The sequence below is a fragment of the Rhineura floridana genome, chromosome 4 (genome assembly GCF_030035675.1).
Source record: "Rhineura floridana isolate rRhiFlo1 chromosome 4, rRhiFlo1.hap2, whole genome shotgun sequence".
NCBI classification, from domain to species: Eukaryota; Metazoa; Chordata; class Lepidosauria; order Squamata; family Rhineuridae; genus Rhineura; species Rhineura floridana.
Window position 1 is genome coordinate 163,615,963 of NC_084483.1, and position 26,357 is coordinate 163,642,319.

General features: G+C 40.8%; 1 protein-coding gene across 1 annotated transcript in view; it reads right to left on the reverse strand.

Moving 5' to 3' along the window:
• Positions 1-1,930: 1,930 nt before the first annotated feature.
• Positions 1,931-26,357, reverse strand: part of STUM (stum, mechanosensory transduction mediator homolog) — a 67,111-nt gene continuing 42,684 nt past the window's right edge. The window contains exons 2-3 of the mRNA XM_061626427.1: positions 11,575-11,754; positions 1,931-4,374 (exon numbers count right to left, since the gene is read on the reverse strand). Coding sequence (XP_061482411.1) covers positions 4,334-4,374; positions 11,575-11,754 — 221 coding nt within the window. The 3' untranslated portion in view covers positions 1,931-4,333. The remainder of the gene's footprint in view (positions 4,375-11,574; positions 11,755-26,357) is intronic.

Genomic DNA, 26,357 nt, shown 5'->3' on the forward strand with positions numbered 1-26,357 from the left:
ACCCTCGCTAACCTCAGCTCATTCTCAGCTTTAGCCTTCCTGACACCATCCTTACTGAAGCTGGCTGCATCAGCAATGGCTCTCTACACCCCCTCATTTACAAATCCTCACCCATATCATTATGTGCCAACACCTAACCAATCATTAATGGAAAAACATATTTCACTCATCTTTTTTTGTAATCAAACAGTGCTTCATATACCTAATATATACCAAACAATAACTGATTATGATACACTATTTCATCAGAGAGATTTACACTGAAAACGAGAGAGACAAATAATAGTAAAAATAACTCACTGCATCTCAGAATATGTGACATATCCAGAGGCTGGATTCTGACTCCTAAAATTTGCTGCTGCTACCTTGGAAATTAGGTCCCAGCTTCCTGTGCAGCCCTGCCACCTGGAAAGATAAAATACTTCCCCATCCTTAGTGACATGTCTGTTGATAGCCCATTCTGTCTGATCCCAAATTAGCCATTATTTGCAAGTTGCTGTGTAACTCCACTAATCTGGCACTACTTATCCAGCTATGACCAACTCACAAAGTGCTTCAGACAACATAATGTTCCTCAAAATAAGACATAAAACATATTTACTATGTCCAGTATTGTTCAGCAACTAATGAATGCCACTTGGCAAACTCTTCCTTGTGGAACATATGCTTGGCAAAGTTTACATATACTCAGCAAGGTTTACATTTCAATTCTAGCTTATGCTTTAAAGCCGGGTAAAAATATTTTAAATAAATATAAATAATATATTCTATTCCTTTGGAAACAAGAATTACTTGTAATGCCACCAATCCTGATGATTTAATCCACTTGGCATGAAAGGAAGTATGTGACCAGAGCAACTCTGCCTTCACAGTCACAAAATGGTGAAATGCTTCTGATTTGTAATATAATGATTAGGACAGGTAGCTTCCTTTCCTATTGATCCCCAGTACTGTTTAAGGAGAAGCATGGACAACACCTATCCATCAAATATACTCACTCTGTTGCTATCACTTCTGTGTGAGATTTTATTTAAATTCCTATCCTATTCTAAGATGTGATAGATCTGTTCTCTACAGTGCAAATCCAGAAGAGACTAAACAATATGTAAGCCACCTTGGGTTTCTATGATGAGAAGAAAGGCGGGGTATAAATGGAATAAATAAATAAATAAATAATATTACAGTCTTTGTTTTAAAAACAGCTAGAACACAATCCAGCCAAAGTTAAGCACTTTAAAGTCCCATATAGAGAGAGCCAAGTGCATGTTTAAATCTTTCACAAAAACTAATTGGATTAAAAAGTGTTGAGAGCTTTGAGTACAACCCTAACATTAGATGCAGACAACATCCCTTAACACGATTTCACCATCCTTTTGTTCACGGACCCATAGTGATTACTGAGTGAGTTATTTCCCTTTCCTCAGATTTCTCACACATAGAAAACTAGCTGCCCCTCATTAAAAATATCTCCATAAGACTCGGTTGATGTTCATACTCAGGGTCTGAGAGTAATGACCATGTTTGAGAAGAGGACATAGTTTTCCCTTTGATCATCTACTGGCATGACCCTCAGCAGCACCTCTCAGTCACTTTGTGAATTAAATATATTTCCTTGAATCAGCTGGAGAAACTGGTCTATTTTGTACCTGTTCCCTTCTAGTGGCACACTACAATCTGGATTGTTATAGTGATGACTTGGTCTTGATGCCAACAGCTTAAGATTGGTCAGTAGAGCCACTTAGCTACTTAGAGGTTGATTCTAAGGTTATATATTTTCTCTAAATGGAGGCTGCTGTAAAATTCTCTTCATATCATATCAGTGCACGTGAATGTGCCCCACTGATTGAAATTGTCTCTCTACAGAGGGTACCAAAGGCAGCATCCAATCTAAAAACTAAACTTACAAAGAAATAAAAAGGACAAAGGATCTTGAAACACATTTATTGTGGCATAAAGCTTTCATGTACTAGAATCTACTTCAGCCTTCATCAACCTGGTGTCTAAATGGCTTGGATTACAACTAGTATCAGCTCCAACCGGGCTGTGCTGGCTGTAGCTAATGGAAGTTGACCAAAACATCTTGAGGGCACCAGGTGAGCGAAGGCTGGTCTACTTCATCAACTGAATGTATTAGATGAAGTGGAGTCTAGTCCCCCAAAATGTATACTATACTAAATGTGCTAAAATGCTGTCATTTTTGCTGCAACAGACTAACATGGCTTTCTTCATGGACACAGCAATAAAAGCAATTATACAAAAAATACAAATAGGTGCCCTTACTTGTGTGGCAGGTCTTCACACCATTCCCAGTTGACGTAGGTACCGAGAATGTACTGGCATTCAAGGCCATCCATGTGGTAAGTGGATTTTAAACATTAAAACTTCTATATAGAGCAGTGTTCAATATTTGAATTGGTCTAATTTTTAGATTGTAAAATGGTAGAGTCCTGAATCCTTCAAATTCATTTATTCCATTATCTAACTCTCACCTACATTTCTAAGATACACCTATTGACACATTGTTTAGTAGCAAATGAATTGCTTATTTAGTATGACAAGGGCAAGATCTTTTGACTACAAGAGCAGTTGCCCAAATTACAGTTGGAGAGAAAGGCAATTAGAAGTAGGCCTTGTTGGTTGGCTTGTGTGTGGCCAAGAGGTGTCACAGCTGAGCAGTCACAGAATTCTGACAACTCTGGCTTAATCTTTCCTTATAGCCATTGGTGATTTCCAGCTGCTGAAAGCATAGTACTTCCCCACCAGCAGGAAAGAGTCTCAGTTAACACCATATTAATGAACAGCCTTTCATTTAATAATTTTCATAAAGAAAAACACATAGAAAAAAAATGGATCCACTTAATGAATTACATGCTTATTTTTTCCTTCCTCCAAAGGTTCAGGGGGCATTCATGGTTTACAAACACACACACACACACACCATCCTGCCTCTATCTTACAACAACCCAAGTGCGATTGGCCTAAGTCCACCCAGCGACCTTTATTTGAACCCAGGTCTCCCCAGTGCAATCCATCACATTGTCTACTAAACCACACTGATTTCAAGATGGATTATGAATCAGAGATCAGGGGTTTTGATAAACCCCAGCCAGAGATGCTTGAGGAGCAAAAGTGCCCAAGAAAGTCTAAATAACGAGGGCATTTGTTCAAAGAGTTAAGGAGACAATAAATTTAATTTCCTTTTCTCATTGGAAACAACGGGGCATACCCATCTTGGCCCTACAGGAACAGCTAATGGAAGGTTGAGATACATGGTTGATTCTTATGCCCTATTTAACCTTTAGCATAGATGAAATACTATCTGTGTGCACCCTAGGAGGGTTAAGGTGTTGTGCCTACAGCTGAGCATGTGGGCACATGAGCTAGGAAGGAGACAGAAGCCACAGCTTTACTGCACACAGGCTACAAAATACAATCTGTTGTATATACACATTTCCAAAGTACAGTGACATTTAGTGGCACAGTCTCTTCAGGGAGCGATAAGGGGAGCTCTCTCTTTCCCCGCTCCCCATGAAGTGCAGCTGAGACTGAGACTCCATATTAGAAATGAAATACTCCCCATGAAACACAATTGAGACTGAGACTCTGTATTAGAATAACTTAAAAACTGCCCTCCGACTCCCACCCAAGAACAAAGCACCCTCACAAAACCATGGAGTGATGATGGATCTTGGCACGAGTCAGCTCCTTGAGTCCTGGTTGACGACAGATCAAAACTTCTTTTCAGCGTTCAGCAGGCAGAAGAAGGCAGAATGCATAAATAGCTGAGCCTGAATTACCTTAGCAATGACAAAGAATTTACAAAAGCAGCAAGCAAAATCTCAGGATGGCGGCAGAAAACTGATTGTCAATGAGCCTCATTAAAAACCACATACGCGTGCACAGACAAAGAGAGAGCAGGAAAGGCTACAACTTGAACCATCCTGCACCCAAGAAATTCTCAGGGGATGTCTCTTGGGAAACAGGCTTTCCCATCAACCTTTTGATTTTACATTTTGTACATGTATCTATAAATATTTCCTTTGCTTCTTTGATATTCACATCAGGGCTGTTTCCTCAGCAAGTCATAAAGGAGATGAAACATTTCCAAGTGTTCCGTACTTGCAGATAGAGAAAACAGTAACATCTCTAAGCTAGCAGGTCCCTTTCCTTTGATGTCTGCTCAATTGCCATCCTCCTTAGTGACATACCAGCCCAGCCAGTAGCTCCCCTTCCATTTTTGGAACAGCTTGCCTGTCACGCTGGAGAGTTGGCTATGCCAGTCCAAAAATCCATGTGGCAGTGCCTTCACAGTGGAGTTGGCTGTCCAAAGCGATCAGTGAAGGTCACTCTCTGCTGCTCTGCACCTCCGCTCCGCTGGACAGAGGGAAAGGGAGGACAAAAATGAAGTTAATTGTGCTTCATTGGTACCAAACAGCATCACAGGTGCTGGGGGAGCCTATATTCTTTGTACCCAGAGAGAAGTGGAAGAAGATTCACACATATTAATTTGTTGCTAAAACCTAAGGAAAAGCCTTCATGCAAAATAATAGTAATAATTCTCTTAGTTTTTGGAGCACTGTAAGACTGCATGGAGCTGGTGAAAAGGTATATATCAAATGGAGGCAGTCCAATTTTGTCTAACAAATTTTCAGGAGGATCTTTATGTAGGGCCATGTGTACTGTGTAATTCTGCAACTACACTGAGTGCCCAGAAGTTTTACATTCCGAGAATCTCAGCATTCATTCTGGAGTAAAGTTAGAGGGGGCACTAGGGGTGGGGCTGCAGGGTGAAGGGAGAAAATGCTGAAAAGTGCCTTCTTGCTACTAACAGATTCCTTCAATCAGCAGATGGGCATGGTTGGATATCACCCTTTCCCTCCGCTTTTTCTCCCTTAAGGCTGCAATATATAGGTCCTAAATGTGCAGACTATGTCCCTGATGAAATATGAAGCTATAGAGTCTTAGGCTGCAATCCAACACATGTCTACTCAGAAGTAAGCTCCTTTGGGTTCAATAGGATGTACTCCCAGATAAGTGTGTACTGGATTGCAGCCTTAGAGGCTAAGGATTTTCAGTAACAGTGAGAAAGGCTTTCCTCTTTCCTGGACCAATCAATGCAGAATAAATTATGCCAAACAAAGCAAATATATGCAAAAGCTGCATATAATTTTATCCAGGATGCAAAGTCCAATTTTTCATGGCACAGAATTTTGATCTTCAAAGGCACAGAGACAGAGTATATCTAGCCTTGTTTTTATGCCATAGTCCATTAGCACAAATACATAATGTCAACATAATTTCCAGTTCATATTCTATATGGGATCTGCCCACAGCACATAATAAAGAGTGTTAGAAAGAGATGATGCTCATTGGACACTTGCAATTCATCTCTCCGAGTAGTCAAAATTCCTTGTATGTAATCTGGGTTGTCAGCATGCAGAACGTAAAAAACAAAATATTTCCAATTATCGGCTTCATTTTTGATACCAGTATCCATGAAATCCCACATTTAGAAAAAAAAATAGAGGAAGAGCACTATTGTGATCTTTATATTAAAATTTAGCATCCAAAGTTACAGCAGGATGCACTCATAAGTATGTATACTTATACTTGGCATGATATGAAAGCATGCCAAGACTTGCTGTATTTGTACCAGTTCTGATACATTGGCACTCTGGAAAATGGTTGCCCATCTAATTTTTCCGTTAGCCCAATTCATGTCAGCGACCCATCCTCAGAAGGCTTACATAGAATGTAATTTCCAGGCCAGATTTTGTGTTTGTAGAAGTACACTTATGGAAGACCTATCGAGTGTCCTGTCAATGAAAGAGTTAGATTTCAATTTCTTTGTTCTACTTTGAGGGACTATGGAAATGGGTCAGACTAGCAGAGACTGGAATGGCTGCTAGCAAATAACTATCTGTAATATTTGTATGTTATTATTACATTTATATCCCACCTTTCCTCCTTTGGATCTCAAGGTGGCATATGTGGTTCTCCTCCCTCTCCAGTTTATCCTCACAACAATCCTGTGAGGTAGGTTAGTCTGAGAGACTATGATGGCTCAAGGTCACCCAGCAAACTTCATGGCTGAGTGGGGATTTGAACCCTGGTCTTCCAGGTCCTAGTCCAACACTCTAACTGCTACATCACACTGGCTCTATAGACTCTGGGAGCTTAGGAACTACAACAAAAATTGCTTGCAATGTCAACAAAAAAATATTGATATGAAGAATGTTATTGATTACAAGATGGAGAACTGATTTTTATGGTGTTTTGTCAGTTTTATCTGCATGTTTTTGTTTTATGAAGTTTTGTATGGCCTTAAGGCTAAGCAGATAAAAATAATTACTTAAGGCTAAATGAACAAAACATTACTACTGCAGCATCTGACACTGGAGGCATTCAAGAGGCAGCTGGACAGTCATCTGCCAGGAATGCTTTGATTTGCATTCCTGCATTGAGCAGGGGGTTGGACTTGATGGCCTTATAGGCCCCTTCCAACTCTACTATTCCATGATGCTATGATCATAATATTTCCAACATAATTCTTCCATATGCAAGTGTTCACTTAATCACCTAGGAATACATTCCATGTTACATGAGAAGAGTCTTTCTTTGCATTCCTAATGGCTTCCTAACAAACAAAACCATCTGAAACCTGAGAAAATCAAATGTGGTACAACGTTTGGTACTCTTAAGAATTTTAAGTTATCCCACAAACACATAAATATTACTACCAGCGAGAAAAGATATCCAAGTTCATTAAAGCAAAATTAGTTTACAGATTCAGAAACTCAAGCATGTAGGTCATGCACATCCCAACTGTGGATTAAGAAAGGGACTCCAATCTTATAAACTAGATTTTTTATGTTTTTTCCTTTACAAAAAGCAATGCTAAGTTATTAGTATTAAGTAAAAATGAGAAAAAGAAATGGGGCGGGGGAAACATACCTTGTGAAACTTTTGTTGTTCATTTAGAGAATGTGAAAGAAACATGAAAAGAGAGTAAAGGAGAGACATAACTATTAGGAATATTCAAAGCACACCAATAACAGAAAAAATTGAGCAAGTAAAGTGATTAGCACGTTATCAGAGATCAGCCACTCCACAATGAAAAAATGGGCTTGCAGAAATGAGGATTTTTTTTTCAGCTTCTTAAACTGCAAGAATCCACATTTGCCTTTTAGAAATGAAATGATTTATTACAAATCTATAAATGTATAAACTTGCCTGTACTTTAAGTTTAGACCACAAGCCCTAGCATATGGAACACAACGTTAAACAGCAGTAAAGGGTATCACATGCATGCATTTTAGCTAAGAGAAGTGGACTTAAAGCAGAAAATGCAGAAGAGTACTACACAGACCTCAATCCTATGCACTTGGTCCCATGTAAATGTACAAAGTGATGCACATTAGGGCAAAAGAACCTAATTTCACATATACATTGATGGTATCTAAAGCTGGTGGTGAATGACCAGGAAAGGGATCTTGGGGCAATGCTGGATAGCTCAATAAAAATGTCAGCTCAGTGTATGGCAGCTGTAAAAAAGGACAATTCTAAGAACATAAGAGCAGCCCTGTTGGATCAGACCAAAGGCCCTGTTCTCAGTGGCCAACCAGATGCCTATGGGACATCCAGCAGCAGGACCTGAGTGCAACAGCACTCTATTTGTAATTCCCAGCACATGGTATTCAGAAGCCTACTGCTATGCGAGGTATCTTTAGGAAAGGGATTGAAAATAAATCTGCCAACATCATAATGTCTTTATAGAAATCTATGGTACAACCACGCATGGAATACTGCATACAGTTCTGGTCACTACATCTCCAAATAAATACTGTAGAGCTAGAAAAGGCGCAGAAAATGCTACCCAAATGACCTAGGGGATGGAGCAATTCCCCTATAAGGAAAGGCTAGACTATTTATTATTATTTATTTATTTTTATTTATTAGATTTATATCCCGCCCTTCCTCCCAGTAGGAGCCCACAGCGGCTGTTTAGGGCTTTTTAGTTTAGGGGGGGGAAGCAGTGGGCTGGTGGCTCCATGTCACTGGGGCAGTGGCATCTGCTCTGGGTTTTAATCCAAACTTTCAAGGAGCTGTCCAAGGAGCTGAATCTGAAAGTGCTGAGTCACCAGCCACCACTGAAAAAAAGGTGAGTAAGGTGGGTGGGTGGGGGACACGATAGAGATGTATAAAATTATACCTGGTGTAGAGAAAAAGTGGATAGGGAGAGGTTTTCTTCCCTCTCTCTCATACTAGAAACCCAGGGTCATCCAATGAAGCTGACTTCTCTTCCAATAGCCAGACCAAACCTTAGCCTCAAAGCACAATATATTAAAACTTGCCAGCAGCTTTTAAAAATCCTAAATTAAGGGTGCCAGATGTCCCCCAGCTAGGGGCAAAGCTGCAGATAGAAGCCTGAAGTGCATGCTTTGATCAGCAACTCTTGTCTCCTCTCTGATGGCCTTTCATTGCTTCAATAAGGCATTTTTCAGCAGGTTTTTGAATTGCTAATTTGTTTTTTAAATGTCGGCATTTTAGTCCGAACAGTTTCATCATTTGTACTTGCTATTAATCGTATTTAGTCATTTTTAGCATTTTAAAATGAGAAGGTGGGGTAAAAGTCAAAGTGGCCCATGACAGTCGATGTGTGGTGCACATACTGCTTATCCTGCCAGGTGTGATTCACTGCACCATCCGTGTATGGGTAAAAGTGTCAGCAGAACTACCTTTAAGGCTGTCACCCCAGCATACTTTAGGGGTAAGCAGTCACTTCAGAAAAATGAACAGCGACTGCCCAGGTCCATGGAAACTATCTTTCAAGCACAACATTCCTTTGAAAGCCTGAAATCAACTTTGAGCTGGTCCACTCTCTGCGTGGGCAGTTCATTTGACCTGATTTGATTTTTGTCTCAAGAAAGGAGTGGCCCATTTGTCAGACCAAAAGCTTCATGACCTGCATTTCTGGCACATTTTGCTCATCATGTTGGCCTGCTCTCTGCTAGTACAGAAGCTGCAAACTTCCCATTGGTAAATAAAGAATTATGACAGCAGTGCCACTTTGTTATAAAAATATAGAAATGCTGACAACACATGTAGAATAAGTTGGCAACATTAGGTCATTGACCATTTGCTAGAAGTCAGCAAAACTGAGGATAATACAATGAATGATTCAGAGGATACAGTTTGCTTATCTTGTAGCCTTGTGCACAGTGTAAAAGCACAGAGCATGACTAACCCCCACCTTTGGAATGTCCATGTATTGCCAACTGCTTGGAACTCAGAGTGTATAACTGCCTGTAAAATCATGAATGTTTCAGATCACACAGACTGGCATGAGCTTCTGTGAGTTCTCCACTTGCAAGTGACAATAAAAGGCCTTGGTTGGCAATTCTGAGTCTCCGTTGTTTGATATTGGGCCTCATCCAGCGGCACGAACCTTAATTCTAGTGTAACAACTTGATGAACAAAGTGAATAACCAAGCAGAGGAGGATTGGATCTCATTGTATCTAATGGGATTTGAGTTGAGATCACAGAAAGGCTTGGGAAGAGAGAGCTCTGCACAACATAGGAAATGGACCTTTAGTGTGGCGGCACCTACCCTGTGGAACTCCCTACCCTTAAATATTAGACAGGTGCCATCTCTGTTATCTTTTTGGTGCCTATTGAAGACCTTCCTCCTTCAACAAGCCTTTTAAGTTGAGACCATATCCCAGTTGCTTCTCTGTTGGAATTGCTTTTTAATATGTTTTTAAACTTTTTAAAAAAACAATATGTTTTAAAACTTTTTTTAAAGATGTCTTCAAAGCTTTTTTAAAAAAATGTTTTTAAAGATGTTTTGTTTTAATGTATTTTAAGGTCTGTTTTTATGATGTTTTAAAGCAGTGGTTCTTAATCTGGAGTGCACACACTTTTTCTAGGGGTGCGAGGCCCAACCAAAGATTTTGGAAAACTGTCATTTATCTTAGCTAAGTTAGGCTAAAACACATTAAATTAAATTAGAATAAATAATAATAAAAAATGAACTGTATTTTTTCAGGGTGTGCGAGAGCATATTTTGGAAATCCAAGGGGTGCTGGCAGTGGAAAAGGTTAAGAACCACTTTTTAAAAGTGTTTTTAGTGCTTTTGTTTGCTGGCCTGGGCTCCTGCTGGGAGGAAGGGTGGGATATAAATAAATAAATAAATAAATAAGAATGCTGCTTTATGTCGGAAACATGCACATCAGCATATAGATCCACAGTGCATGCTACCTCATAGTGAATGTCACCAAGAGCATTTTCTGTGGCAGCTCCTAAACTGTGAAATTCCATCCCCACAGAGGATCTGCATCTGGCACTTTCATTGTATAGCCTTTATCATATACTGAACACACACCCTTTACCCTGGCCTTTGATACCTGAAACACACATTTTTAGGACCCATCCCATTATTCTGATTGTAAATTGTTTTTTTAACAGATTTTAACATTGTATTTTAATATTGTTGTAATCCACTCTGGGAGGATAGTGAAGGGCAGGTAAAAAATCCAATAAATAATAACAAATCATTTATTGTCATTTTAAAATTATTATTATTAATAAAAGCAATTCATGCTTGAATGCACAAAGGCATAGCAAAACACTTCGTTTGCATGCAATCCAGAGGCCTTCAGAACAATAACCTTTTGTGTAATTTGCCCCCTTGCCCAGTGAAGAGATCCCAGTGCTTTCAAAGAAGACAGAAACTGGGTTCAATGGTAGGCAAGATTTGTTATGTATTCTGTTTCTTTCCAGCAGACACATATGGGTGGTACAATAAAATAACATTTTTTTTAAAAATGCATGCTTGCATCCACAAGGCTTAGTCAGGTACGGTTTCACACAGATGATAGGTTCTATTAATTCGTTGTATCTCTTATCAAAAGTTGCTGTCCACCCACCTTTCACATGCAGGGGTGGCAGACCTGTGTTGCAGTGGCTCTCTGGAAGAACAAACGTGGGCTAGGGCTTTTTGAAGCTTTCTACACTCAGAAAAAGTAAGCAGCCCTATAATAGCTGACAGGTTCAGAAACCTACAATTACTCTAGGACTGACAAGTGGACCACAAGATTGCAAATTAACCTCTAATTACTGTTCACTAACATGGTGCCTAATGAATCCTTGAGATCAGTAGCTTGCCACTCATTAGAACCCAGCTGATGATAGTGTGACAGTTTGATTGGCAGAAAGCCAGAACATAACTCCCCCCCCCCAAACCCTCCTCCCTCTGAGCCCATTTTGAGTCAGGTGCTGCCCTCTCAAGAGTATTTCTGTGAATCCTGATGTTACACCAAACTGGTAGTGACAGCAGAAGAGACAAAACTGCATGCCTCTTATCAAGGAGAAGCAACAGTGGATGAGGCAAGGAAGCAAATCCTACACTTAACCACTCTACAGTCAGATCCCACTAACACTGCAATTTGCAAAATAGTAGCTGCTTGTTGCCAGACAGCAAGTCAGTTATGGTGGTGAACCTGCTTTCCTCAAGCAAATTCAGCTGGATTCCAGTTACGAGAATAAGAAGAAACTATTGTAACTCTACTTACTGGCAAGAATGACCATGTCCATTCCCCAAAATATACTCATGATCCAGCCAACCATCACAATCGCTGTGAGGATTTGAATCAGAGCTGCTGCAATGTTCAACCAGAACACACAGCAAATGTGCCTGTCGGGGAGGTCAGTCCGGGCTCCACATAGCACCGTGAAGGCCGAAACAAATGTCCCTGTGGAAAAGAAGAGCATCAATAAGAAGTCGGAAGAAAGCAGAGGAGGGTCACATGCATGCCAAACAAAATGAGAACATATCAAACCAACTTAGTGAGCACAGTCTCAGTGAGCAGCACACAGAATCATCAAGCACTTTCTTGTCTTTCCTTTGGGGTAGTATTTAATACACTTATAGTTGCTAGATTTGATTATGCTCTTCATTAGTAATATAAGGAGATACCTTTGAAACAAAAATGGCTAGAAAAAATATGGGATACCCTTTTATTGGTAAAATTGACTGCGTATCTTAAGTCCCAAATGCATTTGATTATGTTAATGAAATATGGAGCTCAGTAGTTGTGTATATGAAGAACTCTTTATATACACAACTTGGTCACTATTAATAGTGACCAAGAACTCACGTGGTCACTATCAGTTTAAACAGTTAACACTGTACAGAGTTTAATATTCTGCCTATAGTAGGGATTCCTGCTTAAGGACGTGATGGCCTTATAGGTCCCTTTCAACTCTACTGTTCTATGTTTCTATGCAATTCATCTTACAGAAGCATGCTTTTTATACAGTGTTTTTGATGCAAGTATCAAAACATACAAAAGCTAAATCAAATAAAAAATACAAAAGGTTTTGCAGGCACTTTAAGCCTCTAGAAAAAGCAAGTGGAAAAACAGGTTATTATTCACAGGAACATCTGACTGGGACCCCCCCCCCCCAATTAATTTCTGCCATGGCAAACTCATCTGCACCACAGATTACCATTTTCACATATCAATCCGCATGCTACTGATATTCATTAATATATTTTATAACATTTTATAACATTTCCAGAATATGCACACTGTTAGGGTGATAACATGGACTAAGGCCCCTGGGGGCGGGGGAGGAAGAACCCACTTTGTGCAGACTTTGGCTCTGAGAGGAACTTCTTAGTTGCACAGTGATGCAGGAAAAAAAACAGGTCTGCTTGCTTTTGCTAAGGTACTCCTCTTCCCAGGAACAGGCACATACAGCAAAAACAAGCAGACCCTATTTTTTTTCCTGATGCTTCGCTTGGAAGGGACAAGCACACGCAGCCAAACTAAGCAAGATTTAACTTCTGCTGGCTTCATGGACAGGTAGGCATGGTGTGGGGAAAATGGCCTTGTGGGCCAAAAAGGATCCCCTGTCGGGCCAGGATTGGCCTGCAGGGTGGAGGTTCCCCATCCCTGGACTAAACTCTTTGTTTAGGTTCTTCATTGCTGCTATAAGGAACACTCCATTTATGACTTTCAGTTATTGTTGTTTTAATTTGGTACCTTCCTGTGACAGCCTTATCTTCAAGTGCCAATTTCCTAGTATGTGTAGGGGCTGCAAAAGTTATAGTGGGAAAGTGGGTGGGTGAATGGGCAGAGGTGAGAGCAGTTTTGGATGAGTAGCTTCAAGCACTACAACTTTTGGGGATGAGGATATCAGTCTCACCAACCTGTTAAGAAAGACAACCATCTATGAATCAGAGGGAAGGAGAAATTGTGCCGCCCTGGCCCATTTTTAAAATTTCAATCCTTTTGCAAACTCAAATTAATCTGCTTTCTTGTACTGTATAATATCTCAAGACACTCTCCCCCCACCGCCCCTTCTTTCCTGCTGTTGCCTTTATTTCCAACTCCCACTTTCTTCCAGAACCTCCTCAAGTTAGTTTAGAAGCACAGCAGAGAAAAAGAGTGGGTGGGAGCTGCTGAGGTCGGAGAAAGCAACTCTGTATTGAAGCTCGGAGGTGGTAGTGGGGAGAAAAGACGGGAGATTCTTCTTAAAATGAGATACTTTCTTTGTGGGCTTTAACTTCCCAAGATTTATCAAGCTGTGTAGAAGCCAAAGGATGAGATGTTCCATTTTGCAAGAGGTACTTGCTTGCTTTGTGGAATCAGCTATTAAGAAGCAAGAAACGTAGGGTATGCTATAAGCCCAGGACAATCTACAAACCTACCTTTGCTATTCTTCCACACAGAAATTATGCCTTATAGTTTATGTTTTGGAAGAAACTCATCTTCTGTTATTCATCTCCCCCCACCTATTACAGAATGTTATAGATGCTGGAGTCTTAACAGTGCAACTCTGTCTCTCAACAAACACACAAATGTCAACCAAAAGAGTAGTTTATCAATCTAAGAGCAAAATTAGATCGTACTTACTGAGCAATAAGCATACAGCACATCCATGCATGCCAGAGATGCTGCATACATAGAATCATAGAATAGTAGAGTTGGAAGGGGCCTATAAGGCCATCAAGTCCAACCCCCAGATCAATGCAGGAATCCAAATCAAAACATTCCCAACAGATGGCTGTCCATCTGCCTCTTGAATATCTCCAGTGTCAGAGAGCCCACTACCTCTCTAGGTAATTGCCTCTATTGTCGTATGGCTCTAACAGTTAGGAAGTTTTTCCTGATGTCCAGTCGAAATCTGGCTTCCTGCAACTTGAGTCCATTATTCCGTGTCCTGCACTCTGGGACGATCGAGAAGAGATCCCGGCCCTCCTCTGTGTAATAACCTTTCATGTACTTGAAGAGTGCTATCATATCTCCCCTCAGTCTTCTCTTCTCCAGGCTAAACATGCCCAGTTCTTTGAGTCTCTCCTTATAGGGCTTGGTTTCCAGTCCCCTCATCATCCTTGTTGCCCTCCTCTGAACATGTTCCAGTTTGTCTGCATCCTTCTTGAAGTGCAGAGACCAGAACTGGACGCAGCATTCAAGATGAGGCCCAACCAGTGCTGAATAGAGGGGAACTAATACTTCACGTGATTTGGAAACTATACTTCTGTTAATGCAGCCTAAAATAGCATTTGCCTTTTTTGCAGCCACATTGCACTGTTGGTTCATAGTCAGCTTGTGATCAACCACAATTCCAAGATCCTTCTCACACGTTGTATTGCTGAACCAAGTATCCCCCATCTTATAACTGTGCATTAGGTTTCTTTTTCCTAAGTGTTATCCCTGTTGAATTTCATTCTGTTGTTTTCAGCCCAATCCTCCAGCCTATCAAGGTCCCTTTGAATTTTGTTTCTGTCTTCCACGGTATTAGCTATGCCCCCCAATTTTGTATCATCTGCAAATCTGATAAGCATGCTCTGTACCTCCTCATCCAAGTTGTTCTGTGGATTCACCTGATAGTTGTTTCATCCAGCCCACATTTAGCTAGCTTGCTAATCAGAATATCATGGGGCACTTTGTCAAAAGCTTTGCTGAAGTCGAGATATATTATGTCCACAGCATTCCCACAGTCTACAAGGGAGGTTACCCAGTCAAAAAACACTTCATATACAGGGCTTTTTCAGTGGTGGTTCCCACTTTGTGGAATGTGAGGTGCATTTGTCTCCACCATTATTGACTTTTTGGAGGAATTTGAAAACATTCCTGTTTACCCAGGCATTTGATGCTGGGTTCCTGGCAACCCATAGATCACTGGATGAAAGAATATTTTTAACTGTAACTGTTTTTAGAATGCTTTTTTGAAAAAAAAAGTTTTGTCAGTGTGTTTGCTGCCCTGGGCTCCTTCAGAAGGAAGGGCAGATTATATATTTAATAATAATAATAATAATAATAATAATAATAATAATAATGGCATCAAGCTGTGAATGACATGAGTGTATCTAGGCCTGAAGCTCCCCCTTATGAAATTAGCAGAAACTGTTCACTCAGTGAGGAGTGTTTCAGTACTTGTTCAACTAGAAGTTAGCTCTGTGATAAGGCATAGGGCAGCAGATGTAACAATCCCAGTTATAATAATCCGGCATTTGTGCAGTATAAATCTATTAACAGCTATTACTTAAGGAAAGGAATATAAATAGCAGCTGTGGACTATAAATCTAAGGGAATATATAAAACTCTAACCTCATGTAGCCCATACCCAGATTTTCCTATTCTACCTTGCATTTTATATTACTTTTACACATTTAGAACAAGGCAGAGGAAAAATTTATTGCAATTACTCAAATATCTCGCTCTTTAATTCAAAGAGTTTTAAAGCAGTTTACAATGGCTAAACATGGCAACAACAATTTTAATGAAAAGTATTGACATCAACAAAGCAGCAAAAAAAAAGATAATATAAAATTAATTGCGATTATTTATTGCTGGTTTGGAGTGAAATGTTGTTTCACTCCAAATGGTTGTTGTGGTATAATTTTAGTAGTGAACCACCATGCTGATTATATACGTGAAATGACTTGAGAAAGATTCTTGCCTAGAAAGACATCCTTAGTTTGGCAGGGTGGGTGTGGGGTGCATTCCACCTACCCTGCCGGATCTCCTAGCCCTTCCTGAATCATTTACCTGTAATTTATCTAACAAAAGAAGTGCCTGGTACCTTAGTAACTGACAGTGAAGGACCATGAAGCACTCCTTCTGGTCCTATTAGCCCTTTTATTAACACCCATAACTGTGATCCACACTGTTTTAATGCAAACCCCAACACTACACATACACACATGTATTGTGTTGGCATCCTTCCCCATCAGCAGATCTACATGCTATTAAGTGTCCCAGCCTACTACTTGAAACAACATACTGGAGGCACTTAAGAACATGAAAACATAAGAGCAGGCCTGCTGGATTATTCAGGTAATTCCTCTACTACTCTTTGGACATGTGAGCTGTACTTTACAGTTATACTAGAATAATACCTTTATTAGGACCAACACAAAGTTTACCAACTAGTCAGCAAACTTTTTTTGCATTCTTCAGAATTCTTCTTTGGTATAGATGCTAAGTAAAACAACTGGTTGAGAAAAAAAGTGGATATTATACAGCCACGAGAGTGACTGTATAATATAGTCAGCATGGATTTTTTGCATTCCGCAATGTTAAATTGAAAATACCCCCCATGCCATTCTGATGCTTCCCATAAGCTCATTTCAAAACAAAACCTTACAAAACAAATAGTCCTGAACTCAGAAATGCTTGTTTAACAACCCTCTAAATTTTCATGGCGATACATAAAGCAGTCACAGAGAATAGAGAGTTCAAAGTGTAAAAAGATTTGGACTTTTTGACTTTTTTCTGTCAGAGTTCTCATAATTTGTTGAAACTAATTAAACACCAGCATGTTCACAGAGTACCTGTAATTCTATTACTGATCTTGCCCCATACTCTGACCTCCATCTTCTGCAGTTTAAAAGTGAAAAAAATACCTGGCTGTTTTTTAATTAATTTAAGAAATTTAGCATTGAACTCAATCATATTGTCAGGCATGTTCAGTAAGAACCAACTGTCAGTGTTCGAAAAACCAGACTTACACCCACACCAGACCTTTATTTCACGTCAGACAGTCATGGCTTCCCCCGAAAGAATCCTGGGAAGTGTAGTTTGTGAAGGGTGCTGAGAGGAGACTCCTATTCTCCTGACAGAGCTCCAGTGGCCAGAGTAGTTTAATAGTCAGCCACTGTGACTGAAGCTCTGTGAGGGGATCATGGTGTCTCCTAGTAACTCTCATCGTCCTTCACTAACTACACTTCCTAGGATTCTTTGGGAGAAGCCATGACGGTCTAAAGTGAAATAAAGGCCTGGTATGGATGTGGCCAGGGACAGCTTTGGTTTAAGTTTGAGTGGGAGGCTACATGTGCCTGCTGTAGAATAAAAGGTAGGGGAAATGCTGAAAAGGAATGATACTGTTCACAATGTTTTCCTTTTGGAAAGGGGCTTCCCCTCTGCCCAGTGCCCCCCCAATCTCCTCCCCTCCTCGCCCCTCCTCCCGGTCAGTTTCACCTATCCTAAACATGACTGCATAGAAATAAATCCCATTGAACTCAAAAAGTATGCAAATCAAACTTCCCCTCCCTTCTCCTCCCTCCTGTCACCTTCCTTCCCTTTCCTTTTCCCCTCCCTCTCCCCCATCCCCTTCCAATCTCCTCCTCGCCCCATAGGCAGTTTTACCTATCTTAAGCATGATTGCATGGGAGTAAATCCCATTGAACTCAATAAGCACACAAATGATCAGACCTGCCTTTCCCCTCCTTCCCCTCTCCTCTCCCTTCCTCCTCCCCTCCCCTCTCCCCTCTCCCTTCTTCCTCCTCCCCTGCCCACTCCAGCCCTCCATCCCTCCTCCCCCAGTCAGTTTTACCTATCCTAAGCATGGTTGCAGGGGAGTAAATCCCACTGAACTCAATAAACATGCAAATGATCAAATCTGCGCTTCTCTTCCCCTCTCCCTCTGGCTTGCTCCCATCCCCCTCCTCCCCTCTGCCCTTCCTCCCTTTCCTCCTCCTCCTCTCCTCCCCATCCCCTGTGGTCAGATTCACCTATCCTAAGTATGATTGCAGGGGAGTAAATCCCACTGAACTCAATAAGCATGCAAATGATCAATCCATTCTCAGCAAACTTGCACAGGATCCCATTTCTTACCTCCCGGATTAAAAAGCAGAGATATTCATTCATAGGCAAAAACCCTTGATAACATTTGAGCACTTAAGAAAATGGCTTCATGAATACACATACACTTGCATGATACAGATGAACAACATTCAGCCTCTGAATAAGTAAAAATACAAATCTTTCAAAAGATCAGAAAGGAGAAGTCGTTTCAATTGTTATCTGTGATGTAACAGTAAGGACCACTTCAGACAATCTGTCTATTAAGCATTCATCCTGATTTGCTTGCGCAAAGCTTGTGCAGAGGTTATATGACGCCCATGCATTATTGAGCATTCGTTCCAATTTGTTTGCAGGGAGGTAATGCAGCAAAGAGCATTCATCCTGATTTGCGTGTAGGTTATATGTCAATAAGCATTCACCCCAATTTGTTTGCATGAAGGTTATACACCTTCCCATCAACTGATTGTTATCCCAAAAACTTTAGTGCATTTGCCAGTCACTTTCCTAACCACAGAAAGTTTGTACTTTTAGAAGTGGGTTTATTGCATCAGAACAACAGAGCACTTTAGCCCATTTTAACTGTGCAAACCTAAATTCAGGGTATGCAAATGAATCCCTAAAACAATAGTGACAATCTGGAGGCAACAAAAGTAAGCACTCAAATATCATGCTGCTTGAGCCGCCACATTCTACATATGTACTTTTATTTCAATAGGCAAGTTAGCCAACGGTAGGGTGGCAGGAAGGAAAGAGACCAGGGGGAAATAAATTATTTTGTAACTAGGAAAATGCAGTGTCCTGGAACATCTGCTTTGAATCTTCAAAACATAAGAACAGCACTGCTGGATAAGACCAAAAGCCCAGCAAATCCAGAATGCTATTCCTACTATGACTAGCCAGATACCTCCAAGAAGCCCACAAGCAAGATATGAGCATAACTGCAATCTTCCACTTACAATATCACAACAAATGGTTTTCAGAAGCATACTAGCCATAGAGTGTCCTGAAGATGCACACCATCTCCGATACTAGAGGCAATATGGCCATTATGACCAATAGCCATTGACAGTCTTATTCTCTATCAATTTGTCTAATCTGCCTTGAAAGCTTTCCAAGTCAGTGTAATCACTATACCTTGGGGTAGCCAGTACTACATGCTGCGTGAAGATGTAGTTCCTTTAATATGTCCTGAATCTCCCATCATTCAGATTAACTGGATGGCACTTAGTTTTATTATTCAGCTTCACTGAATGCCCCAGAGTTCTATAGCAAGATATAAACTAAACTGTATATGAGCAGGCCAGATCAAAGACACTGAGCACTATACTCTCTTTATAAATTCACCTAAGAGATAGCTTTCTATATATATTTCAGAATTTTCTAGGAGGACAATGAGATGATTTCAAAAATTATATCGTTGCTGGCTAATGTAGACACGCTTGTTACTTACAGAGTAGTTTTGTATGCACTAGCAGTGAGAAAGTTACAGGTTACTTTTTGACTGAAAACAGTGTTGACTGCCAAGGGGATTTGTTAATCTAAATGATGTGGAGGAGTTCTACAATTTTAAGTTTTGATAATTTGCAGTTCTGAAAATGGATATGTTTTAATTTACTCTTGGATTGGTGTGTGTGTGTGTGTGTGTGTGTGTGAGAGAGAGAGAGAGAGAAATAATCACCAGAGTCATGTGGTACAGTTCTTGCTGGGCTGTGCCACTTCAGTCTTCATGTGGGAATTTGCTTGTTTGAATGAACACATAAATTCCCTGCACAGAGAAAACTAGCACATTAGAGAGAAGGCTTTGGCAAGGCCAGAGGGAAGGCTAGGTAAGTATGGGTGTGCTAATTTCCTATGTGTAGGGCAGTCCTTGGACCTGGAGGCAAAGGGTTGCTGAGAGGGCCCAGACCCTTTATATTTTGTGATGGCTGCCATAATTACCCTGGGGAAGGCATAACTCAGTTAAAATTTATATGATATCATATGATATCTGATTGTACATTTTGGCTCAGAGTGCAACCTTTTGGCAACCTTTTAAAATAAGAAGGTGAACAATATACCATTATGCCACCTGTAGGATGTGATGCGTGAGTGCATTTACACGCAAGAATCGTACATCTGTAATTGTACTTCTTTTGAGAGATGAGAAATTTTTGAAACTTGACATATAGGAACATTTCCTATATTTGCTGTTTCTTGCCCACTTATGGCTATCCTAAAGGATATCCTAAAACACTGTCACTGCATCGACAGACATCTCTCAGGTGTAGTGAAGCACTGACCGAGGCACACCTAAAGATACAATGCTTTTGATTGAAAGCTGCATATCTATTAGCTGACGGTTACTTGGTCTGGTGAACTCTTCCTGCCTGGTCCAAACTATCAGTCAAGGATGTGACTGGAGTTTGCTCTTTTCAGGGATTTCTATTATGGATTTCTATCACTTTGGAGGCCTTTAGAAATGTCCCTCCAGAGATTCCCAGCCATAGGGATGTATGTAAACAGAATATATACACAATTACACATATACTTTTATTTCACAGATTCAGTTAAAACACTAATATCCTTAAGAGTAAGCACCGTAAGGAATACAGACAACAAGCAATAAAGAAGTGAAGTGGAAGGGGGGGGACAACTAAAAAGAAGTACCTGCGTAGATGTGATGGATTCCAGGTGTTGATACTAAAATATCTTTCCAGAGTTTTGTTTGATATAAATCTAGATGTTTTTCTTAAAACAAAATCAGTCAAAAGTAAACAGAGCAAAGAATTCTTTTGGACTGAAGCCTTATCCTCTGCCTCATTGCCTCCTCACACACAAGCAGCCTTGAGTACTTTTATACAGAAAAAAAGGTGGAAGAGAAATGTTGGAAATTAACATAAATAATCCAGAGACTGAATAAAAAAGTGAAGAATTTCTGCTTCTGCTTCATCCCTGTGTCCTTTGAAAAAGCAAATATTGATATTGAATTATTTTGCACTCATTAAGATAAGCATTGAGTCTTCAATTGGAGTATGCAGCCACAATTAACCAAGACAGAATAGAACAACTCAAGAGTATGTCCAGATTTCATTAGAACTCTGAAACTACAACACTTTCATCTCTGATAGCCAAAATAATTTGTATGGCAGAAGCCTTCACACAAAATCAGAATGCTGATATGACCAATAGCTAACTTAGCTTCCTTCCCTATAACAATGACAACCTCCAGCTCCTGACATTAGCTTCCTTCAACAATATTTTTTCCAGTAAGAGAAGACAGAAGGGAGGCCTGAAGTAGGAGGACTAAAGATGAAAGTAGGGGCTTCCAGTATATTTTACTGCAGCTTTATTCTTCCGTATGCCCTCCAATTGTTTTGACTACAGTTCCCATCAGTCCTAGCCAACATAGCTGGGGCTGATGCAAGTTGGTAGTCTAAAACGTCTGGAGGGCACCAGGTTGGGGAAGGCTGTTCTAGTGCAACACAGAGAAGCTGTATCCAGAAGTAACATAAAACAACTTTTTAGCATTACAGAAATGAGCAGATATGCCTTTCAGGCTCATGCGTGGAGATTAAAAGCTTCTAATATGGAGAAAACCATAGTTTGCCATTTCATTGAAACCCAGCAAACCATGTTTCAGTCTGATGAAATGGCAAATTGTGGTTTGCTGCTAACCACAACTGGAAGCTTCTAATCTCCAAGTGTGAGGGAAGGGAAGAGGGTTCCTCATTACTACAACGCTAAGCCACATGATTTACATCTAAATAGCCTGAGAGCAGAGCTTGGAAAAGTTACTTTTTTGAACTACAACTCCCATCAGCCCCAGCCAGCATGGCCAGTGGATTGGATTGATGGAAGTTGTAGTTCAAAAAAGTAACTTTTCCAAGTTCTGCCTGCGAGTCATCAAACTGTCTTCTCACAGAAAAAATGACATGAAGATTTTGCTTTGTTGATGCTTTAAAATAGCCAGATTCCCTCTGAAGTCAAATCTGGACCTGTTCTAGAAGTGCCACAAAAATCTTATTTGAGTTGGCTTCTAATGAGTAGGTTTAAACTCGTAGTACAGAGTGGGGAAACGTTTTCAACCCAAGGGTCACATTCCCTTGTGGGGCAACCTTTTAGTGACTGCATGCCAGTGGTGACTGTGGCCAAAGATTAAAGTGGGCAGGTCAATACATTCACAAAAACTGTGAAGTTAAAATCTAGCTTAACGCAAACACAGTGCTCCAAACGAAGTTAAGGTACAGACATAGAATACATAATTATAAAATAATATCAAAAATTTAATACGTATGTATATAATCAATATAAAATCCCTATCAGTATTTTTATATGAAAAGTGGCCAACAGACTGACTTTTTTTTTCTGTTGGCCACTTTTCATATAAAAATACTGATAGGGATTTTATATTGATTATATACATACGTATTAAATTTTTGATATTATTTTATAATTATGTATTCTATGTCTGTACCTTAACTTCGTTTGGAGGTCAATACATTCAACACATATTGCATTCAGCATAGCATTAAGTCGAATGTTCTGTCAGTGCATGGAGTTTTCCTTGTGCAATTGAATGTTCTCTCTCTCCCCCCCCATGCACCCTCTAAATCTGTTCTGAGTTTTCCCCCAACCCTCTGGAGCAGATTTGGGGTCTGTGTGGAGTGTGCCCGGGGGGGGAGGGGTGAATCCCCTTGTGCTAGTTGAAGTTGTTGCACTAGCGCAAGAATTTGGTTGAATACTGCCCTCTTATTTTTGTACAGTCGGCTACATTACAGTTATGCAAAAATCATAAGTTTATATACATACAGACCTGCATACAGATAAGCAAGAGAGATTATTGCAGATCAAGGACACTTTCCGGACAGGCAAAAGTACTTGAGGAGGGTGTAGAGCAGAGCCAGTGAGGGGCATGGCCTAGGCAGAGATCTGAGAGCAGATGGAGAAGCCTGGAAGGAAACATTCAGCCCCCAACCTTGAGGTTCTCCACCTCTGTAGTAGAGATTTCTAGATGTGATTTTGAATGTTGAAGCCCTTGAGATTTTGAGGTGTTGAGATATGCCCCAATTCCATGTGATGGGAGGGAAACAAAATCTAAAAACAGGTAGGACCAAGAACTTCAGTCAAAATGTGCCACCTGGTAACCATTTCTTTTTGTTACATTAGCCAAGAAAAACATGGGTTAAAAGGAAAACAACAATGTGGGCTCTTTAAAAGTCCTTAGCCTTGCCTAATACCCACAGCAGTATGCTGATAAAACAAGCCTTGTCCCAAAAGCCAGCACCCAGCTGGCAGTGACAATTAAACACAAAAGAATTAATGAATGAACCTCCATTTCCAGAGTATGTAATCTAAAGGCTAATTCCTGTATCTGCTTTTCTGCATGAGAGCAATCCCTTCCCTGCAGCCTCTCTGTGGTTATCAGCCATCTAAATGTCTCTGTTTCATGAAACTAACAGCCCAGATGACATTTTATGGCTTACAGCCCATCAAATCCTAAAATCTCAGTCTTATTACAATTCACTACAGATAAAGGAGCATGTTTCTATTTTTTCCCTTTTATAGACAACAGACCTCAATATTTTTCTACTGACATTCCTGTGCTCTATGATTATGAGCACACACAGTTTTAAGAGTTTGCTCTGATAGCTTGCTTTTTATAAAACTTACATATTACCTTTCCTTTAATAATTCTCAGAGCTGCTTCCAACAAATATTAAAAAATCCAAATTAAAAATGAGGTGACATATAAATAATAAAAGACAGATCAAAATGCTGAAGAAATGAGCAGAACCAGTAAAAAATGCCCAGCAACATGATTTTAGGTTTTTTTTTTTTAATTACAGGCTCCCTTTCAGAACTGAAGTATCTCAAGATATGCTGGAAGATATGCTGGAAGGGCTGGTCACCTGGCACTGCAGAAACATCAAGTTTGGCACCAGGCAAATCTCCCTAGTGTAGCGAAATGTGTCTTTACGCTAGATGCACAGCAAAGACAGAGAGGGTATTACTGTACACACCCTAGGGGGAGCTAGACTGATTTAGTTACTGGAGTTAGTGTGTGCGCTGGTGACGCCTAGCACAGAACAAGCTCAGATGTTTTACTGTTTAAGATTTATTAAATAAAGAAGCTCTATTTTATCTTCGGTCTCATCCTGATTAATATAACACCTGGGGAGGGCATTTCACGTGCAGAGCACCGCAACTGAAGAAGGCTCCCTTCCGCAGTGACTATCTGTCTAATTTCAGAAGATGGAAGGATTCAGAGGAAACCTTCCAATTAAGACCTTCACCCCTGGGTAGGCTCATGTGGAAGAAGACAATCCTAGAGATGCTTGTTCAGAGCTTTAAAGATAAGCACTTTAAATTGGGCCTTTTCAATGTATTAACCAACCAGTGTGATTCCCAACAAACTAAGGGCTCTGATGAACAGAAAGCCAAGTTACAAATACAAAGAATGTTAGTACCATAATACACACTTTAGATACACAGAGTGACCTTTGCATGATTAGTTACAAAAAACGAATTACTTGTAATTTATTATGTTTTTGAGGAACGAGTGGGTAATTCCTTTACATTTTGATGGCAACAGAAGCAGGAGTAATTTTATTACTTTTGAGGAGTAATTATAATGTTTCCAGCATTACTTTTGAGCATTACTTGGGGAGGGAGGACAAGGGAAAGTCTTCTGCTCCTCTGATTTGTGGATGAAAATCAGGTGCCACAAACTGGATTTCTGTGCAGTATTGCTCTTCCTTCATACTCTGGGTGGGTAGGAGGCGACAAGGGAGGTGGAGAGTGAGACGGGGACAGAGTGGAGAAAATTGTTTTTAAAAATGGATGGTGGTGGAGAAGAATGGAGTGGAGGGAGAAAGGAGCTGGAAGGCAAGAACATGGATAAAGGAGGAGAAGGAGGCAGTAGCAGAATGGAGATAAAGAGTTGTGGAGATGAAAGATGACAACGTGTGAGTGTGTGAGAGTGAATACTGTGTTTGCACTTGGCACACAAAGCGGTGGCGGCAGCCCTCCCTGGCTACTTTGCTGCATTTGCAGTGTTTTAACTTTTTTGCATGTCAGGGGAAAATGTTTGCTTGGGTGGGTGTCCCTTAGTTGGTGGCAGGGCAGGGTCCAGGAGGTGGTTGAGTGAGAGAGATTATGCTTGCTTACTGAGTGTGTGTGTGTGTGTGGGGGGTTGCACTTAGTTTGATGTGCAAAGATCTGAATAGTGGCCTCTGCCTCCCTCCCCACCTCCCTTACCAGCAGAGAGACCACCACTATCTTATGGATAAAAAAGAATTATTTTATTAATTTATTTATTTAAAATATTTCTATCCCACCCTTCTACCTTATAATAGGGCACTCAGGGCAGCTTACAAAAATAAAATCAAACACGTACATAATAAAATTGTAAACAATAAAATCACAAAAACATTAAAATACATAAAGTGCAATTAAAATACACAAAATACTATATACTATATATAGTATAGACCCAGTGCCTGCAGTAGGATGGGGAACACCACCATCCCTTCCAGGGAAAGAGAGCCGTTTGGTGCTGCTGCCTGCCTGCCTGCCTGCCTGCCTGCTTGCTGCTGCTGCTGCTCGGCTACCACCACCACCACCACCACCACCCTTTCCCGGTTGGACTTCTGCTCTGCGGGGGCCACACCTTGCAGGACCAGGCCCCTGGTACTCAGCCAGCTGTGGCTGATTTTTTCCACCTGTCCCTTCTCTGGAGGGGATACATAAGCCGGCTGGCTGAGGTGGCTCCTGCTTTGTCTGCCTTTTTTTCCCCTGGGTCTTCAGTCATGTGCCTGGGAGAGAGGACTCAAGAGCCAAGTGGGGAGATTTGAGGGGGGCCCAATTAGTGTAGTGACGGGTCAAGGGAGATATGGCGTTGTGAAGAGGACTTGCCAGGTAAGGGGAATGCGGCCCAGGCAGTTAATAGCTGTGCCTTGTTCCAGTCCTCCCCACACCCGCAGGTTTGTTGGTTGCCCTATCAGCCAGCTCTCAGGCCTCCGGATGCTGCTGCTAAATGCCAGATCGGTGCATAATAAGATCTCCCTCATTCACGATTTAATTGTGGATGAGGCAGCTGATCTGGCATGTATAACCGAGACCTGGGTGGGTGAGCAGGGGGGAGTCAGTCTCTCCCAGCTATGTCCACCAGGGTACCTGGTCCAGCATCAGGGTAGACCTGAGGGTCGGGGGGGTTGCTGTGGTCTATAGGAGCTCCATCTTCCTCTGCAGGCACCCTGTGCATGTGACTACTAGTCTGG